This window comes from Xylocopa sonorina, chromosome 17 (genome assembly GCF_050948175.1).
Source record: "Xylocopa sonorina isolate GNS202 chromosome 17, iyXylSono1_principal, whole genome shotgun sequence".
Classification (NCBI taxonomy): Eukaryota; Metazoa; Arthropoda; class Insecta; order Hymenoptera; family Apidae; genus Xylocopa; species Xylocopa sonorina.
In genome coordinates, this window is record NC_135209.1 from 5,557,129 (window position 1) to 5,569,686 (window position 12,558).

Sequence of the window (12,558 nt, forward strand, 5' to 3'; positions counted from 1 at the left end):
TTACCGCCGACATTATAGATAGAAAATGAATCCGATTGGATAGCGTGGCACGAAGGCCACATCCGGCAGCAGCACCGCAGTATTGGTCGATCCCGCTTCAGCAACAGCGAAGTTGGTCGAATTTCCTATATATTATTGATAAATAGCTTGCGTTGCTCGTGTGACTTTTAGTAAAATCGACGTCGGTATTCGTGTGTAAAGAGGGAAAGCCTGAACCGCCGGGATCACGTACATACCGACACTGAGAAGAGACGCAAAACGGTTAGGAGTAACGCGCGTTGCTTGTAACGAGAAATCAGCATCAAGGGATTATCGTGCATTGGGTGTGACGGACATTTATATCCGTGCGAGTTGCACGAGAGTCGTGTCGTGTTGCGTAGTGGCAGAAGAACGCTCGATTATTCGTGGATCTCACGGGTGTATGTGCGATTATGCCGAGCGCCCCCGAACCGAGGTGAGCGTTATAGGAGGGGAAACTGCCCAAAAGAAGCTGTCTTCGAATCTGTTTTTTGCTCCGCCATTGTACGCTACAAGAGTACCGCGAACGAAGCCGCTTATCTCGTTTTTTCGTCTGTTCTTGTTCGATTACATTTTTCTCAAACTGCTGATCGTTGTTCAACCGTGTGTAAACGCGTCTACGTCCGTGTTAACGCACGTCTCGTGGTTACGCTATTCACGAGGCGAACCACGTTAGTGTCCTCTCTCTTTCTCTGTTGCGCTTCTCCTCTCTTCTCTTCTCTTCTCTTCTCTTCTCTTCTCTTCTCTTCTCTTCTCTTCTCTTCTCTTCTCTTCTCTTTCTCTATCTCTTTCTCTCTCACTCTCTTGCCTATATACATATTATACACGTACAAACTCATTTCTCATTTTCCTTCTCGCTCTTTTTCCCTTTCTCTCTGGTGTGTTATACACTCTCGATGCCTTCGACATCTCTGCGGAAGTCGCGTGTGTGAAGGTTTTTCGCGTACGTGGACGTCGGTCGGCGACGCAAAGTGATTCGTATACCAGTGCCTCTTTGCCATTGCCGGGGATACAAATCTTGCACGTCATTATGCAATAGACGTACAGTTGACGAGAAAGAACTGTCCCCTCCGTCGAGGAAGAGGACGGCGGTGGTGTTGTGCGGCATGTTTTTATCTTTGTTTTCGAATTCGGTGCCACGACGTGGAAACGCTGCCGCTGCCGCCGTCGCCGCCGCCGCTACCGCCGCCGCTACCGTTGTTGTTGCTGCTGCTGCTGCTGCTGCTGCTGCTGCTGCTGCTGCTATTACTGCTGTTGTTGCTGCCGCTGCCGCTGCTACCGATACCGATACCGATACCGATACTGCTACCGCTACCGCTACCGCTACCGCTACTGTTGCTCCTGTTCTCTATATTTCGCGACCAGTAATCACGTGGGAATGCGTCAAACGATGCGAGCATACCTGTTATATTAATCTCCTCCACGATCAACATGTATACTTGGTAGTGATATCTAGTGTTAATTATGTGCAACGCTCCACATCATAGTGCTGAACGCGTCGAATTTCTACCTTTGAACAAGCTTCCTCTTTACCGCCGGTCCTTCCTTCTCCTTTTGATACGTTTCTCACCGTCGTTGTTCCCTCGGTTCTTGCGAACAAAGTGTACGGTACCAGTGTTTCACGCGTACCGTGTTTTTTCTTTCGTCGCATTCCAATTTCTTAATAACGCGTTGTTATCGTTCACCGGCAGCCGCTTACCGCCTCTACGTACCAAGTTCACCGCTCGAAAATAGTGATCCGATACTTGGAACATATCTACGTGGGAAGAAAACGATCTTGCCCCTCCGACGTTCCTCTTGGCTTACTTTTCCGTGTTTGGATGTTGCACCTGCGGGGATACATCGTTCTCGTTATTCCGCGATTTTAAATATGCTTCCTCTTCATAGGCATATAGTACAAGGTAATTAACGATTATGTCAACTTCTCTATGCCCCGAATAACAATCTACCTAATATGATTACGTTTTATATCTTGTCTTCTCAAGGAAGATAACGAATTTTCCGTAATGTTCAACAAACCTAAACCTAATAACCATCGTAATATGAATTTTGGATACATAATTTGCAAAACGCATCTTATTACGTTACGTAATTAAACCGGAATCAAATCTAGTAGAATTTCCAAACATTATTCCGCGCATCTCTGTATAAATATTCATTTTTCTATCGTTTATTTCCAGGTTAATTAATATTATGAGTTGGTCCAAAGTGTATAAATGAGACAAACGAATGGAGAAATTAAGTAAACCGTGGAACACCGTCGAACCCGACACGATATTTAATGTAGTATGAATAAAGGATAAGAATAAGAATAAAAGGATACCAAGAAAGAAGAAAGAAGATAGAAGAAAGAAGATTAGATCTGGGGGAGAAGAGCAAATAATATAAGCGCAGGACAATAAACTAGTAATGGATGAATGGGAGTGAGCACGGCACGTGTGAAGTGCAGGTGTGGGTGCAAACGCACGTGGGAGCCTCTGGATGTCGAGGCCGCAGCACTGGCAGTGTCAGTGGCAGTGATGGCCCCTGCTCTGACGGAAGGCGGTCCTCAAGAGCCTGAAAATTTACTCTCGTCCCTTCCAGCTGGTGGATTTCTTTCCCCAGAGCAGGCTACGCAGGTGTGTCAGAATCACGAGATTCTCGCCAAGTTCGTTGTCTCTGCGAACGTGCAACCATCCAAGATAGACGAACAGTGCTTGCACGGTATATCAAAGGATCTCATTCGTGATGTTATCAACTCGAAATATGCCAATGATCTTGATAGTTTGTATACATTTACGCACGGATCTGACCTGATTACAAAGAAGGCATTAATCGATCAGGACTGTAAACAACCGGACATACCGGCCAGTCCAGAAAAAAAGGTGACCGATACTATAATGAACGACCCATCTATGGGTGATCAAGCGGACAATATGGGTTTTTTAAAGTCAAGCGCAGACTTGCCTCTGGTGAGCTCAGAAACAGCAGGTGACAATAAAAATCTGGATGTAGATCAAATAATGGCCTTTGGTACCGATATAGCTACCGATAACGAGCAATGTAACATGGGCAATGTCGACGATATTGGACAGAACGTCGAAGACATATTACGAGTAATCAAATGTATCGAGGGTGTGGATAATGCAGAAAATATATCTGCTGGTAGTAACGAACCGGCGCAAAGCACTGTGGATGGTGTCGAGATGTTCTCTATGCCCGAGGAAGGATTTTCGTCTTTTGAACGAGAATTGTTAGATGTCGATGTTATGAGCATTTGCAAATTTGCCGATGTCGAGGGCCAGCAAAGAATAAACACGTTAAAGTTGCAGGAAGACATTGTTGCACAGAAACAGCACGAAAGTGAGAGGAAATGTGCATTTTTACTAAGAAGACTGAGGAAGCTTCAGGCGAGAATAATCGGCAGGCACATCGCGGAAGAAAACACTGGAGTTCTCGAACTTGCTCATCACGGAGTGAAAAAGTATCTGTTTCAAGAATTGGTTAACATGGGTTCCAAGTCTAACGTTAGAAACTTTCCTGAAATTAGTAATAGTTTGAGTTCGTTTTTGCAAAAGATTGAGAAAATGTGTGTTGCTCAGAGCAATAGTGTGAATCGTCAACGATTATGTTGCCGATATTTTGGTGATGGATCGCGCGATAGTTTCGGTAGTACTTCTGGTAATAATAGCAACCGTCAACCAGTGTTCGGTAGTCCCCAAGTAAAAGTTAAAGGCGAAGAGATAGAGAGTGTCGCCGGACCTTTGGCTACACAGTTGCACATCGTAGAATCTAATCTTGACTCTGATTGTACAGCGTCTAGTAGTGGCGGAGAAAGTTGTGATGAAATGCAATCGTTTAATAATCCTCATCAACAAAATGTATCTATGTGAGTACTAATTAACCTTTTATAAAATTAGTTTTGTTTTAAGCCTTTCCCCTTCTTCTTTTTCTGCTTCCTGTAGAATAGAAATGCATAGTTAAAGTAGCGTGTTTCATATATTTTATGAAACATTTTAAATATCTGACTTTTAATTTATCCTCTAACATTTATCACATTTATAAATGTAATTGAAGACAAACTGGAAACCGAACAGTATCTTAAGCCGGTTTCAGATTAGTACCTATTAGCTATTATAGATCTTTACTTAAATGAGCTTGCATGAATTGCACAATATAAATAAATATATTAAGTTTCAGTGTTTATAGAAATATTCTCGATACAGATAGTTTCGGAAGTTAAGTTAACGAAATAGTCTTTACCACTTATAGATCGAAAAGAGCGGCCTGGAGGTACGCTCAAGACCGTGCGGGTGTAGCCGCGAGATGGACGTGGTTGCAAGCACAAATATCAGACTTGGAGTATAGGATTAGACAACATAACGAATTGCAACGGCATATTAGAGCTAACAAAGGATTATTTATACATGATAATGCAGAAACAGTGAATGGATACAGCGGCGTTTTACCAGGTTCTACGGGACGTTATAATTCGCCGGAAGGTGAACTGCCAGCCAGTAGGACTCGACCATTTGTATGGAGTTTTTATAGAAAGAGAAAATTATTACAATTAGATAAGTTGCACGAAGTCTCGAAACGCGCGGCAAAAGCGTCAACTGTAAGATGCAATTGTGATCTGGTACGACCACCTTGTGCTTTATGCACTGGAAGACTGGATCTAATGCAACCGCAAGAACCAATTGAACAAATGTCTGTACAAGAAAGGGTTGCATTAGTGGACCCTAGTTTTCATCCCGTTTTGTCATTTCCTGATGGTAAATACCTTACAGCGTACAAATATGTTACATTCGGAAACTTAAACGATCAAATTTAATATTTTTTAATCTCTTTTGTTGTTCAGAGATCACGCAGGGAACTCACCTCGAAGCTATTATGAAGTCAGTGGAATGGCAACAAAAGATGTTGAGGGGAAATTTACGAATTATACGATTGAAAGATAAAGATACTAATGAGAGAAGAAATAAAAAACTTCCAGGGCATAGAGTAAAATATAACGAGGACCGATTAAAAAAGTCTATCACTGCAAGTATGTAATTACATTACTACCTTCATCGGTCGCATACATTTACGTCATCTATCTTACTAGTGCTTTAATCGTGAATCCTTTACATGCAGGGATTAAAAAGAAAATGCTGAAAGAAAAAAGAAATAGGCTTGGTTGTAACAGAAGCATTATTCACGATTTAAACAAAAAGAGGGTACAAAAATGGACAACTGAAGATGATGATGATATTAGTGCCCTTTCCAGCTCTAGTAAGCATTCATCTCCAGTGCCTTCTCCGTTACATCATACTACTGCTTCTACCGAGAAGAATACAATTAAAGAAAAAAGTTCCACCTCTCACGGGTTAGTGTCACTAATTGTCCGTAAATAAAGATATATATATACATATATATATCATTCGAAAAGTCGCAATTATTGCGTGTTCACTTCTAGCGTTTATGAAAAATACCGATTCAATAAAACTTGCATTATATTTTATTAATTCTTGAAAAGGTAGAAAAAGGTGTATAGTAAATGTAATAAAAAGTAAACATATAATATTTGTCTAATAACTATTCCCTTTTTTTTTTTTCATTTCAGACGCTTGAGGCAAAATTCGTACGATATAGATAATATAGTTATACCATATAGTGTAGCTGCTTCAACTAGGCTTGAAAAATTACAATACAAAGAAATCTTGACACCAAAGTAAGTAGCGTTTTATTAGATGATTTTGTACGAGTCTTACGTGAATAGCTATTGTTAATACTATGGATTTTCATGTAAAATAAAGGTGGAGGTTATGCGAAGAACCTTCAAAGTTGGATATTAAAAATGGTGTTATGCATAGGCCTAGTCAAGACAGTGATGTAAGTATTACCTGATTAAATAAAAGTACGAGAGATTACAAGAAATTTTATTTATATACATATATATATATATGTATATATATATACACATATACATATATATACATATATGTTTAGTTTGAAGATATGTCGGACGAAACTATTGCCTTGAGACACGAACGAAGTGAACGAGAAGAAAACAAACGGTTTATGACATATATAACTATGCCGCATCAATCACGTGTTCGACATAATCGTAGAACAGACAGTCGAGCAGATAGTGGTGCAAATACACCAGGTAATTATATTTTGTGTTAGGTTGTAATATACGAATAAAATTCGTTCTTATATTATACTTACAAACATATTGTTTATCTATAAAATTTATGTCTTGTGTAGAATTAAATATCATTTAATTCTCTTTTACTTTACGTGTCTTGTTTTCCATGAATATCATTCTTTTGCGATAAATATGTTTTACGAATTCATTTATCTCATTTATTCCATCTACAATCTATCTCGTTCGCAATACATAGGTGGTATTTCAGAGGATAAAGTATGTCTAAACAAAGAATAGGTGGCGAATATCTTTCCTGTCTTTTTTTGAAATCAACAAATTTGAAACTTTTATGTTTTAAATAGTAAAATTACGCTTATATCGATTAGAATATTTATTAGGATATTTTCTCTTTCTGCAAACCATCGAGTACTTGCAATTTAGACAAGAATAGTCGCATAACGTCGTAAATTATATTCGATCGTAAAGCATGTTTTTTTTAATTTTTTTTTTTTTTTTTTTTTTTTTTCTTTTTTTAGATCCTATGTCTCCACATGCAAGTGATTTCGGTGGAGACACGATGTCGCCAATTACCTCACCTCCTGCAACACCTCAAATTCAAGAATCGGAACATCAACATAATTCTGATACCGCGCATCGATCATCTGCTTTGCAAAATGCTTTACGACGTCGCACTACGCCTACGTTAAGAGTAGGAAAGGACGACACTGGTATTACGGCAAATGAAGATGAAAATGAGGTACTGTTATTCAACATGTTTCAAATTATGATCAAATCAACGTATTGTAATATATTGTAAAAGAAACGCAATATTTTAAAACAAATGTTATGCAATGTTTTTAAATAGATTTTGCCGTACGAGCCGAGAGTATTTCCGTTATCCGAAGAAGTTTATGATAAAATGCTGGAAGTAATGCCAGATGGGCACTGGCAAGCAGCTTCGTCGGCATCATTCTGTTCTCGCGATGAAGAAAAGCCAGATGATGTACGTACACTGTATTTATATTAAATGTTTTATTGTTCATTATCTAAGTCAGAACTTTTTTATTACAAACGAATATCTGAATGCTCGTACTGACTATTAATGTAAACTTTGAGCCAACTTTCATGGCTCCTCGAGGCTATCCCTGGTAAGCAGTGCCATCTGATGCTTCTTACTTTAAATATGATTGATTTTAAGTTTTTTTTTTACGCATATTTCAGATTTTAGCAATGTTTAAAAGAGACTGCATTGCGTTTATTATATATAAATATTGTGTATATGTATCTACACATATATATATATATATATATATATATATATATATATATATATATAATATTTATCGTTTTTATAAGCGTTAGAGAATCTTTTGGCGAATTAGCCTGCTGATTGTTTTTTTCAGCTGCGTTAACAAGCTTGTACTTAAATATAGTTTTTTTGTAATAATATACGCAGAATAACCGTTGGACAAGATAGCTGCCTTTCTAACTATTTAGGTAGACGTTAATATTTCGTTTCTAGGATGGGGAAATGGATTCTCCAGAATCAGATTCAACAGAATCAGCTTGTTGTGACATAGAGGGTGAGGATCCCAATGATCCTGAATGGACAGTAGCTGACGATAGGGACACTGAAAAGGAACGAATACGTCCGACGGCTAAGAGATAGGATAAAGTCTTTAATACGTACAGTATGTCTACGTCGTCGTTACTATATGCAGAAGCTACCTGTCAATTGTTATATATACCTGTCGGTCATGTAACATGCACCTTAAGTTAATGGTATTACGAATCTGTAAAGTGTATTATAAATATAAATTTTATAACTTCATTCTGGTTAAATTAATGGAAAACCTTGATAATTGCTTTTTTAAGTATTGTTATTTCGGCCAAAGCATTAGAATTGTAACGGATATATAAATCCATTTTATTTAGGGAGTAAGGATATTGTTATATTTTTCTTTCACTGTTATAATCGATAAAATAGGACGTAGTCCTTCGAAAAAGGTTAGAATCTCAATACGAACTGGATTAGATAATTTTATATTATTAAAAGAGAGAAAAAGGAAAAAAAATAATGTATTTATATTATAATCAAACTCTTACGTTAAATAAAAGTGCCAACCGAAATGTTCTGTAGCGTTATCCTTCGATGTTGCATATTTTTTCTATAGTTGCGATACAAAGCGATCTTCATTGTAAAATAATAGAAAGCATTCAACAGAGAAATCCAACAATTACGATACACATAATTTATTATTGTACGTATCCCCTGTATTGTGAACACCGTTATACTTATACATTTAACTTCTCTTATGTTGTTTATTATTCCTTTGAACGATTTCACTATTTTTTTGCACATTATATAACAGTCAAAAACAGTTTATTAGTAAAACCTGAGAAAAAGGAAACCGTGTATATCGGTATCGCAATAATCGTTTATGTTCACTTGATACATTTTTTAAAATGTAATTTCACGCAGATAAGAGAACATGAAATTACAGAAGGAGGATAGTTAATATATTTAGAATATGTTAGTTTTTACAAAGAGGTGTAGAATATTAAAAAACGCGAATTGAATACAAAATTCTGTTAATTAAAGTAACATTACCCCATGTTTTGACTGTTATGTTATTATTTATAAACTTCATATTTATTTAAGTAACAGGTTACACGTTCAAAATCTCATGTCACTGTGATTTCATAATTTTCTAACAATCTGTGATATTACATGTAATTTCTTTCTTATCATTTATTTTATATTTAGTCAAGACACATACCTATATATTTAAAAGTCATGCGCTTAGATTTTGTACATCACATTTTTAATGGAAATAAACAGGCAGTAATAGAATATGGGTTTTCTTCACTACTTAATGTGTTCATTTTTGATAGCGCGAATTGATCCGAAATATGTTACATGAATATTTTCTCTATCACTTAAATACCACTTTATTCGATAAAGTTTATGTGTACGAAATTAAAATTTATTTAAGTATTACCAAACGATATGTATTGAGCGTTTAAGTTTGTTAAATTTACTACCACAGCGGTATAAGTTTTACTAAAACATGGAACAGATATCAGTCTAACAGTTTGGCCTTCATCGCCTGAAAATTTATTGTTAATTAATTAAGTGTTCTTCCGAGTTAAAGTTAAAACATATGTAGAAGATGTACAAACCTTTCCACAGTTTTGTCTCAAATTTATCTGTATTTCCTACAAAATATATGTCTGGACATTCATCCATAATAAACAGATCCTTTTCATAGTATGGGCAAGATAGTAATGTATCTGGAGCTGTTGGACACAAATGCCTCCATAGTAATGTTTTTTCCAGCCAGTCGAGAGGCGAAATGTCAGTCTCGCCTGTTGCCTTAATCATATCTTGAATTGATTGACCACTAGTACCGAGTACCACTCGTTCTTCAATTTTACTAATCCATGGATTTGTAGTACTTTTAAAGCTTTCAAGTCTATTACGCAAAAACAGATAAAATATATATAATTACGATGAAAAAAATCCCTTTAGGCAGTTAAACTTTTAAAATTCAACATATATAAAGGAGAACCTAGCCGATTTAGGTAGTAGACAAGGATGAAATGGTCTTTGAGGTAACATGGCATTTGTAGGGTCATATTCTCCTGGCATTAAAGTGACGCAACAACACATTGCCAGATTGCTTAGAAATGTATCTATTATTTTTATTATTTCTCTATTTTCATTAGCTGTATCTGTTGCTGCTCCCAGAGTATTACCTAATAAAAGAAATAAGTCCATTAATGTTACTGTACAATGTTTATAGAAATTGTACAAATGAATATGCATGATTTATACCTGCAATAACGAGGCGTACAATAGCAGTGCCATCCTTTTGTATGATAGTATTACCCGCCATTCCGCACAACCATTCTACGAAAAGGGACATTCCCAAACTATTACGGTTGTCCGATAAATTCAATCCAGATATTATTACTAATTTTCCTTTCGAATTGCATTCTCTTAATGACTTTTTTGGTACACATCCAGGAAAGCACCAATCTTTTACCTAAATACATTATGTAGCATAAGATAATTAAGTAATATTAAACAATATTTTTTTTCGTCAAAATTAAAATTACCATAAATGTTCCGTCGCTGTTTTCATTGCCTAATACGGCACAGACAACTCCAGTGACAATTTGCTTCAAGTCAATTTTTTCTCCTACTAATTTAATACGTAACATTTCATCTTCTAGAAACGCTTGATCTTTCTCCGAACAATAATTTGGTCTCGAACTGAGAATACTTAGTTGATGATCTTCACTGAGTTCCCTTAAAATTGATGGTTTCCATTGTTGGTGTTTATACAGTGTACCAATTATTATACATTGTTCTCCTTCCAGGTTTTCTAAGTCAGCTAATTTTACAATGGAAACGTTTCCTTTGCGAAACAGAAAAATGAGCGTGTTGTTTTTTTTCCAAAAGAAAGATTATTAGTAAACATACCCCACTTAGCTTGAACTCGTGGAACTAAAAGATCCCTTAATTGACCAAGTCTGGCAGAGTATATGTGGGAAAATTGTTTAGAATAATCATTCTTCGTGGTTAAAAATTTTAATGATAGATCCTTATATCGAGCTTGTTCCCTTTCAAATGTCTGCGGTTTCTCTTTGCTCGATTCATTGTATCCTTGTTGAGTTTTATGAACCATTTTTTACTAAACGTTCGATATTTAATGAAATAATTTAAGTTTGATCACTGGCGAATTATTTAATATTTATGTTACATTTGCCGCCAAATCTGCATCATGTGTTAACTTCACTAGCGCCACCGTAACACGCGAGACGAGAGTGAGAAGTTTAGTTCTCTTTAAAATTCTTGATACTTTTACGTGTGCTCGTGTTTAGTTTTAAAATCGAGATTACATTCTAACTAGATATTGTTGAATAAAGTGTTTTACAGAAATAGCGGTTATGGTTTTTGTTAGTAGTATGCAAGTGTTAATCGAATCTTCAAACGAAAGCAATAAAAAAAGGACGGCGTGGTGCGGTTAATTACACATAGGATGTAGTAAAAAATAGATGAAACTATGTATTTTGCTTGTTTTATTATTTCCAAATCTTGCTTAGAACCTGAAGAAATTCTTTCACAATCTAATAATTAATTAATGATAATTAAGTTTAACATTAACGCCTGACAACGACGAAGTAAAGATTATATATTTATATATACGTATATATAGATTCATATACATATGTATATATATATATTTTTTAATTTTTTTATTTCTTTATTTATATTTGTAATTATATATATATATATACACACATAACGTATAAGCTAATTCTTTTGCCCTGACATACGCGTTGATATGCAGTTGTTCATCATTCAATTTTTCTTCTACGGACATATAAATAAAATCTTATTGCTTAATATTTTTTTAAATATATATATGTATATATATATATATATATGTAAATAATATGCACGTATATATACGCACACACATATATATGTATATGTATATACGTGTACATATGCGGTCTCATTATCATTAGATACGATGATATGTTTTTGTAGTCCCAATGATTAATATGCACGCATTTGTGCAAATGCCTCAGCACGAGACATATTATGGACGGATTAATCCAGATGCAAAGTGGACGTTCCGAATTATCGAGCGAATTATAAAAAGTAAGTCACGCAACTTGTACGCGCAATAACTTGAGCGCAACTTTATTCTCTTCGCTTTCCTTTATCGTGTTCATTCGTATTGATACATCCTGTAGAGATCGGTTGTAAAAAAAAATAGCTCAGTTAGCTTGTTGTTTCGCAATCGATTTTCGGAATATCCTCACGTATCCGGCAGTATTTTGACGAGGCCCAAGATTGTCGTTTTAACCTCGGCCGCGAAGAAGGTGACGAAAAGACAGAAAGAAAGAAAAAGGACGCGGCCACTCGTAGATGGCTGTTTCTTTTCCTTTCATTCCGATTGCGGCGAGGCATCGCTCGAAAGCCTCGTCCACATACTGATTATTCATTTTTTTTTTTATTTGCTCACTAAATATCAGATTTTCTTATCTCTGAATTAATTTTATATCGCTACGGTAAAGTTATTATTTTTTTCATTTTAGATATCACAATAACCTTACACAGAAAGCTGCAACTAATTCATAATTATATTAATATTAATTTTATTATATCGTTATTACTTTATTATTATTATTATTATTATTATATTATTATTATTATTATTATTATTACTATTATTATTGTTGGTTTTATCATCTACCTCGTAAATACGTCGGGATTTTATTTTTTATCTTCAATGAAAACACCAAAGTAACTTTTAAAGGCGCTAATTCTTTTAGGGTACAGAATTGCTCTTTTCAAATACATGACTCTCGTGCGCATGCGTAGTTCAAAGTTTCGCGTTAATCCGTTG

General features: G+C 35.8%; 2 protein-coding genes across 3 annotated transcripts; one reads left to right on the plus strand and one right to left on the minus strand.

Moving 5' to 3' along the window:
• Window positions 1–57: 57 nt before the first annotated feature.
• On the plus strand, window positions 58–7,961 carry Nsl1 (non-specific lethal 1). Of its 2 annotated transcripts, XM_076907621.1 has the most exons (12): window positions 58–454; window positions 1,710–1,919; window positions 2,199–3,886; window positions 4,270–4,772; window positions 4,859–5,044; window positions 5,134–5,365; window positions 5,603–5,710; window positions 5,796–5,871; window positions 5,989–6,148; window positions 6,667–6,887; window positions 6,996–7,133; window positions 7,653–7,961. In XM_076907621.1, exons 3-12 carry the CDS (start codon window positions 2,436–2,438, stop codon window positions 7,797–7,799), a joined length of 3,222 nt encoding a protein of 1,073 aa, XP_076763736.1. In that variant the 5' UTR covers window positions 58–454; window positions 1,710–1,919; window positions 2,199–2,435; the 3' UTR covers window positions 7,800–7,961. The 2 variants fall into 2 exon arrangements, with proteins under 2 accessions (XP_076763736.1, XP_076763735.1); XM_076907620.1 differs by lacking the exon at window positions 58–454 and having other exon boundaries at window positions 1,334–1,919.
• Window positions 7,962–9,113: 1,152 nt separating this feature from the next.
• Window positions 9,114–10,910, minus strand: LOC143431198 (DNA polymerase delta subunit 2). The gene is made up of 6 exons (XM_076907759.1): window positions 10,620–10,910; window positions 10,253–10,554; window positions 9,969–10,179; window positions 9,703–9,889; window positions 9,314–9,606; window positions 9,114–9,240 (listed from the first exon to the last, which is right to left on the minus strand). Exons 1-6 carry the CDS (start codon window positions 10,822–10,824, stop codon window positions 9,122–9,124), a joined length of 1,317 nt encoding a protein of 438 aa, XP_076763874.1. The 5' UTR covers window positions 10,825–10,910; the 3' UTR covers window positions 9,114–9,121.
• Window positions 10,911–12,558: the final 1,648 nt, after the last annotated feature.

Excerpts from the sequence above, each read along its gene's own strand:
- Nsl1 (XM_076907621.1), top strand. The coding sequence starts at position 2,436 with ATGGGAGTGAGCACGGCACGTGTGAAGTGCAGGTGTGGGTGCAAACGC. Across the intron at positions 6,149-6,666 it reads TAGTGGTGCAAATACACCAG|ATCCTATGTCTCCACATGCA; the intron begins GTAATTATATTT and ends TTCTTTTTTTAG. Across the intron at positions 7,134-7,652 it reads ATGAAGAAAAGCCAGATGAT|GATGGGGAAATGGATTCTCC; the intron begins GTACGTACACTG and ends TTTCGTTTCTAG.
- LOC143431198 (XM_076907759.1), bottom strand. The coding sequence starts at position 10,824 with ATGGTTCATAAAACTCAACAAGGATACAATGAATCGAGCAAAGAGAAA. Across the intron at positions 10,180-10,252 it reads ACAGCGACGGAACATTTATG|GTAAAAGATTGGTGCTTTCC; the intron begins GTAATTTTAATT and ends TAATGTATTTAG. Across the intron at positions 9,241-9,313 it reads TGAGACAAAACTGTGGAAAG|GCGATGAAGGCCAAACTGTT; the intron begins GTTTGTACATCT and ends ATAAATTTTCAG.